Source organism: Fulmarus glacialis, unplaced genomic scaffold (assembly GCF_000690835.1).
Source record: "Fulmarus glacialis isolate BGI_N327 unplaced genomic scaffold, ASM69083v1 scaffold33424, whole genome shotgun sequence".
NCBI lineage: Eukaryota > Metazoa > Chordata > Aves > Procellariiformes > Procellariidae > Fulmarus > Fulmarus glacialis.
Window position 1 is genome coordinate 438 of NW_009207939.1, and position 7,390 is coordinate 7,827.

A 7,390-nucleotide genomic window follows, 5' to 3' on the forward strand; every position below is an offset into this window, starting at 1 on the left:
AAAGCATGTGAAGGGGTTGAAGAAGGGAAGCTTTTGAGTGCATTATTGATCAGTGCTGTTTCTTGCAGCAGGAGGCTGTGCAGACTGGGAGATATAGAGGGAAGCTGTCAATAGCGCGGAGATGGAAGGGAGGTTCGAATTTCTGTAGAAGTGTGCGGAACTATATTGCCAAAAAGATGTGCAGTGTTTTGGGAGGGGTGCTCCTTTCGGAGCAGAAGTTCATCTTTATAGAAACTTTATGTTGTTTGATTAATGAAAAAAGCACTTTCAATGGATGGGCTCTGGAATGAAGATGGTGTTGACAAAAGCTGACTTAAGTTTTCTCTACCTGGCCCAGTGGGAAAACAACTTTAAATAGTTGTCTTCTAGGCTGACAGAGGCAGGCTACTATTAATAACACTGTTATATTCCAGTCTGTTTCCCATTAAACTTTCTCTTGGTTGTGATGTTAAATGCAGACAGCCAGAGGTAATAAAGCAAAACAGTTTGTCATTTGTCAGTTTTTTGGAGAAATGCATTTTTCCCCCCCCCTCTGTGTGATGGTTTGTGTTTATAACATGAAATAGATATGATAGCTCGAAGGTGTTCAGCAGCATGTCAGATAGTTTTCTACTCTTTTTTTTTTAGTTGTCCAGAACTGTAGTTTTCAAATAGTTTCCAGTGGTATCACACAAGAAAACTATGCTTCACCATGATAGCTGCCCTCAGCTGTCCTCGTTATTCTAGGGTGTCAGGCTTCTCATTTGAGGTAACTGTAGCACACAGTTGAGAATGAAACCTGCTCTGCTGTCTCTGCAGAGCACATGTGCAGGTCTTGATGCCTTTTCACCTCTTAGTACTTGGGCAGTGATCGGTTCTGCTCATGGTTACCTGAGTTTTATAATCTCTGAGATACCTGAGGGAAAACTATTAAGCTGTGTTAAAGGTGGAACACCTCAGGTGAACTGCTTAGCAAGCAGATGCCAGAGCAGATAGGGCCTTCTTGCAGAAGATGTGTAGGGAGGAGCGTAGGATAATATAGGGAGAGGAGTTTAAAGGCTGCCTGATCACTGCCTTGGGCAACCTGTGGAAAAACTTTCTTTGCAGTCCAAATGTGATCAGTTGGGTAACTTCCCTCTACTGTGGATTCTGACTTTTTATCCGTCTTCCACATAATAAAAAACTGGTGTTGGACAGCAACTAGAAAGCTTCAGTATAGTGTGGTAGAGTTGTCTTTGAAAATACATATATTTTAAATAGTTCTCATGTTGCAATTTTCCAGATGTTGACACTGAAAGCTTGAAAGGTTTTAGCTAAAACTTGACTTTCTACTACTCTGGGGGGAGGGAGTACCGTAAATGGGAGATTGGGGGAAAAGACCTTGACAAAATCTGGGAGGAGGTATCATTTGGTCTAATAACATATGCTGCTGCTTTGTTAGGATCTTGACTATTTTAAAGTATCACTGCTACAATGTCATAACTTAATACAAAACTTACAAAACATTATTAGTAATTTAATTACTCAGAAAGGTTTGTGACTGGGATCTTTAATTATGACTTTTTTTAGCTACTTCGAGTATGGGAATTAATTTGATACTCTAGTTAGTAATAAAAGAGCTTTCTTTTCTTTTTGTGTAGGCTGCAGAAACTGCTAGTTTGGAAGAGCAGTTGCAAGGATGGGGAGAAGTGATTTTGATGACCGATAAAGTTCTTCGCTGGGAGAGAGCCTGGTTTCCTCTGGTGCTGATGAGTGTTGTTTCCTTTTCTTTTCTGTAAGTAGCTTGTGGAGGAAGCCTAGAACACCATTGCACTTTCATGGCTCATAGCAAACCTATTAAGTAAATTAATAAGAGATCTTTAAAAATCTAATAGGAAGGCTCTTACTCCAGGTTCTGTTTCTGAATGTGCGTGAACTTTGTTGAAAAGAGAAACCTTAAATATTGAGAACAGGAAGTAACACGAGTCACATCCTGCTCAGAGGGGAGCAGTGCTTTCTGCAAAAGCTATTTGTGGGCAGTCACACACCACTACAGTGGTTGCTGTAGTTTTTTACCGTGCTCAGCTGTATGTTCTTCATTGGTGTATTCATATTCTGCCCTCATCCTTTGTATCCTGCTGCTTAGTCAAATCTGGTTATCTCCTTTGGCTTTTTTCCCCAAACCAACAGCAATATCATTATAGAAAACTTGTTTCCATAGGCAGACTTTCTTATTCTGCATCTTTGGTGTGGTGTTTAGGATGGGTTCAAAAGGTTTTGCCCAACTTGGTTTTTTGCATTCTCTGTTTTGTCCTTTGAGAAAGGAGGAGAAGGAGAGACTGCAGGTAACTTTCAGTCAACAGCATGTTGCCTGTCTCTGGATTGGAGATACAGAACCAGCTTGCTGGAGGCACTTGTACATGCTTTTACGTAACATGGTAGTAGTCAAGATGCCTGCCTTGTACAGATAAGTGTCCATGCCACCTGTGGAGTTTGCCAGTTGCATGTGTTTTCAGAGTAAGGAGAAGAGGGGAGTTATAAAAATAAATGTTGAACCAGGTGAGGCAGGGATAATCGGTCTTCTGGCTAATATAAATTTTATGGTCTTCATGGGAGGTGAGGAGGATGGAAATCAAATGAAACTGAAAAGTAACTTTTAAAAGAAGTAATTGCATGAACTTCAGCGTATCCTGTTACAAATTCTGTGATTGTAGCAGGAAAGATCTTGTGTTGAATAATACTTTGAGGAAATAGACAGAACTACTTCAAATTATGAATTGGTACTTCAGCAAAAATGAACTTGAACATTCAGTGCAGTAGCACTGTGCCAGATGTACAGAAAGACTGGCCCTACAGTGGGCTGTGTCATTTCTTTACTTTTATTACTTCAATGTTCAGGAAGTTCTGTTAAGTACAAATAAGTTACACGGGGCACAGCTGAGCATTAACAGACATGAGATGAGCTAGTTCTTGTCCAGTACCCATACTGCTGCATTTGGGTGATGTCACACTTAATATGTAAAAGCACAACACTGTCCTAATTGGAGATTTATGGCTCCTTGTCCAGAACAGGTTTGGCTAGCTCTCATGGGTGAGACAGAGCAAATGACAACCTGCAGCGGATCTGAATTCTGTGACTTAAGAACCAACAAGATTAGAGCTTTCACTCTACCTGGTTATTTCGTACGTTCACTCACTCACCCTCATCCCCTGGTCAGTGTTAAGTTCACTAGATCTCAACTTCTGAGAGCGCAATAATGATGAATTTTTACTTCTGCTGAACTTCAATACTATGCTTGCTGTATTGTGGCATTTTCTTATCTAGTACATTAAGAAAATGGTATTTTGTTTTTTTATCTATTTCTTTGCAATAGCATTGAAGTACTTAAATCTCTTTTTATTAGTAATAGGAGCAAATCTGAATTTTTTTTGAGGTTGGGTAAGCGGGTAGGTCTACTTTTTGAAGTCCTGAGTGACTAAATATGTCTAGTATTTAGGAGTCTGAGCATCCAGAAATCATTTCTGTTATCTTCTTTATGCAGGATGATCTACTACTTGGACCCATCAGTTCTTTCAGGTGTCTCCTGTTTCGTTATGTTCCTCTGTTTGGCTGATTATCTTGTTCCTGCTCTTGCGCCTAGAATCTTTGGCTCTAATAAATGGTGAGGAAAGCTTGAATTCAAATGGTTTCTTGAGTGTAAAAAAATTATGAACTTTGTCAAAATGGATATCTGACTTACCAATATCAAATGATTACTATACAGAGTCATTGTCGTAAGAAATCGGCAATCTCTATAATATATGAAGTGAGGACACTAGCAAGATGTCCTTCATTCTTCTTTTTCTGAAAGATTACTACTGTAACATATCTTTCTTGTTCCTTCTCTTCTAGCAAAATAAGATTTTTTTCGGAGGAGTAAGCACATTCTTTGCTCTCCATTAAGGATGCTAGTTAGTTCTGCTAAACTAGTTTTTAGTAATTAATGGATAATAGATACTGAGAACTAAAATTATGAAGAAGGATATTGGATTATATGTCTGGAAAGAGCAGCAGTAGTAAATATGATGAAGGAAAAGAGTAATGCACAGAGTATGAATGTGATCGTAAGTGGTTGAAACAGATTTGAAAAAGGGCAAGGCTTATACAAAAACAGTAAGCTGGAGAAGAACCTTATTTGAACAAAATTTTGAATTAGAAGTAAATTTTAGCATATTTGCTTTAAGTTGACTAGTAGATAAATGTTCTTTTCTAATAATGAACCAACATAAAAGCCAAAGTAATACACACTGGTATCAGGTGTGTATTACATGTGTGTATCACACTGGTATCAGATTAAAATCTGCGGTCTTCTGGTTTGAATGTGGTGGCTCTTTAGGAGTCAGTTTAAGAGAGTCAGTGTACAGAAAAAATTACATAGGCAATTGCATTACAATGCTCAATAAAGATAAGGTATAAAAGTAAGTGAAGCAAATGCCAGGGTAAGTACTGGATAAATTTTTACTGCTAGAAAAATACCATGGGAGACTTTTAAATTTCAGATGAAATACTGAATTCTTATTTCTGGCTTTTTTTCTTTAATAAAAGGACTACGGAACAGCAGCAAAGATTTCATGAGATTTGCAGCAACTTGGTAAAATCTCGTCGCCGAATTGTTGGCTGGTGGAAACGTCTCTTTACACTGAAGGAAGAGAAGCCTAAAATGGTATTCAGTTCCAGGGGTTAATCTCTGTTGTCTTAAGTATTTTAGCAAGGCCCATGTCTGAATAAACTGGTATTTCAAACTACGAACTAGCAGTTCTGGCTGTGACTTAATGCCAGTCACACATCTTATTTAAACCTGGAGTGGCAAGATACATGACTTTAAACTTGCAATACTGTGCAGTTAGGAGCATGCCTTCATAAACCTAAACTGCGTTTCTTTGGATAGGTCCATTTTTGGAAACACAGCTTGTTTCCAGTGTACACGAACTGTCCAAAAAACTAGATCTTAGTAATGTGTCAGCTTAGGTACATGAACTACTGTCATGTTTACTGTCCTGAAAACAGCTTCAGGTACTGTGTGAGGCTGAAGTGTCAATGGGGATGGTGTAGTCTGACTCTAAGGGATATCTGGACAGAAGAGAACTGGCATCCTGTAAAACTGATGGTCCAGATAAATGAGAACATAGAATTGTAGACTCTTAATCTCAATTTTGACAAGCCTATGCATAGGTATTGCATGTGGAAGAGCCAGCAAATTCTGAAGTTAGTTTTAAATGTAGAAGTGTTGCCAGATACTGAAGGGAAGGGGAAGAAGTCCCAGCAGATCTGTGATAACTGTTCCCTTTTCATTTTCTAGTACTTCATGACCATGCTTTTTTCTCTTGCTGTGGTTGCCTGGATTGGACAGCAAGTTCACAATCTCTTTCTGACCTATCTTATTGGTAAGTGTGCAGCATACAAAACAGAAGTAGCTTTTTTTGTTAGCTGCCTAAAATGGTATGAGGCTGGTAGAAGTAAGTTTTCATTATTTGAGTGGGGTGATTTTTCTGTCGCAGGGTTTTATTTGTCTTTTTCAAGCAGTTAATGGGGCTTAAGGGAAGCAAGCGATTGCAAAGTGACAGAAGCTTGTTAAAGGAGTATTAATTCCCTTTTTTTTCCCCTCCTGTCTAGTAAGTTTCTTGTTGCTGTTTCCTGGACTAAACCAGCATGGGATCATTACAAAGTATGTTGGAATGGCGAAAAGGGAGATAAACAAACTTCTCAAGCATAAGGAAAAGAAAAATGAATGAAGACTTAACTGCTGTTCACTCTTGTAAAAGGTTTCCTTGGGAACAGTTTTGAGAATTAACGTGTAATTAAGACAATAGAAGTTGTTTTGCTCACTGGCTTTTTTTTTTTATTGGCTCCCTGACGAAGTGAAAATGTCACTCTAGCATCTGCTGTGGGTTTGTGTGTCTCTTGGTGTGCGGACTAGGGTTCTGCAGCCTGCAGCTGATCTTATGTGAAAGATCCTGACCTTTGAATGGAGCTTATTAAGTGTCTTCACCAAACTAAGAGGCCCCGTAAATAAATACCCCAACTCAAGAAGCAGCAGAATTGTAATGCGTGATAGCATGTCTGTAGCTGTGTTAGTTTCACTGATCATTAATTTTTGGCTACAGCAAGTAGCAGTTCTGAAAGCTTACATTTCTTGGAGGCTTATTACTACTGATCCTTGTGGAAGGGGGACAATTAGCTGAATAAGAATGATCATAGCTGAGGGTGCATACCCAAAATCGCTGCAGAAGGTGATCCCATTGTCTCACTGAATCTGTTTGCTTTTTTTTTTTGGCTGCATATACCAGATAATCTGTTGAATAGGGGTCTGGAATATACAAATTTGTAGTTCAGTTATTTAGCTGTAGTGTAAACTTCAACTCATTGCACTGAGACTGTAGAAAATGAGTTAAGGTGTGTGTTACCTTAACAGCTGATTGTTCTAAAAACTGCTGTTGTCATGGAGCCATGTAGCATGTTTGGTTTTATGAATGTTGTTGTTGGTATACAGAATCACCTTGAATATGCTAGGTTTGTCTCTGTAAATAAGCCTGTCTGAATTGTTTGTGCTTTTCTATGACCTCTCCCTCCTTTTTTTAAAAGTGAACTTTTTTCTTTAAAAAGCTAAAACCTGTGTTAATGCATTTTAAAAGTTTACTGTTTTAAAATGAACTCTCTTCAGTGTCTATTGTAACTGTTGAATAGGTAAATACAGACTAAAGAGAAACTTCTTCAAGACTTGCTCTTTGTGAATGTACAGAAAATTGTGTAAGTGTCTTTCAGTCAAGAACGGGAGCTGGGAATGGCGTTAGTGCCAGGTGGCAGTCGGCGTGCAGTGTCCTAACAGAAAAACACCTTTTGTCTGAAATGGCTCCCTGTAAATAGTAAAACTTCGATCAGCCACGGAGGGGAGAGGCTGTAATGTTATCTGATAAAGGTGATGGGCTGTGGACAAATCAGACCCAATCAGTAAAACTCGTGAGAGGTGTGAGCTGCGGGGAGATGCCACAGCGCAGTCGTGACAGGGTTATCGGGAAGCGTTCTACTCGCCTGCACAGGCGTCGCCGGGAGGGATGCAGGATGCGAGGAGACAAGCGGTGGCGTTGCAGTGTCGCAGAGCTGCCTTCGGGAGGGCTGGTGGCAGCCCCTCTACCCCCACGTGAACACCAGTTTAGAGTGCTGTGCGTTTGCTGTTACGGTACCGAGAGCCACGCTCCTGTTTAGAGTTAAAATTCGATAGAAACGCAACCCGCCCGCGTGGTGCACCTCGGGCCTTCGGCTTCCTCGCGTGGCTCCTCACAGCCCGCAGCAGCTGCGCTGCTCCACGGCCCTATTAACACTGCAGTGGAAATCAAGTACGTCGGGAACCCCTTGCTGGATTCTGCCTCGTAAACCCCGAGCCCCACGCCCCGC

At 40.2% G+C, this 7,390-nt stretch overlaps 1 protein-coding gene across 1 annotated transcript; it reads left to right on the top strand.

Annotated features, from left to right (window-relative positions):
* Window positions 1–1,624: 1,624 nt before the first annotated feature.
* On the top strand, window positions 1,625–6,734 carry ARL6IP1 (ADP-ribosylation factor-like 6 interacting protein 1). Its single transcript, XM_009576315.1, has 5 exons — window positions 1,625–1,753; window positions 3,501–3,620; window positions 4,544–4,661; window positions 5,298–5,382; window positions 5,612–6,734. Exons 1-5 carry the CDS (start codon window positions 1,677–1,679, stop codon window positions 5,728–5,730), a joined length of 519 nt encoding a protein of 172 aa, XP_009574610.1. The 5' UTR covers window positions 1,625–1,676; the 3' UTR covers window positions 5,731–6,734.
* Window positions 6,735–7,390: the final 656 nt, after the last annotated feature.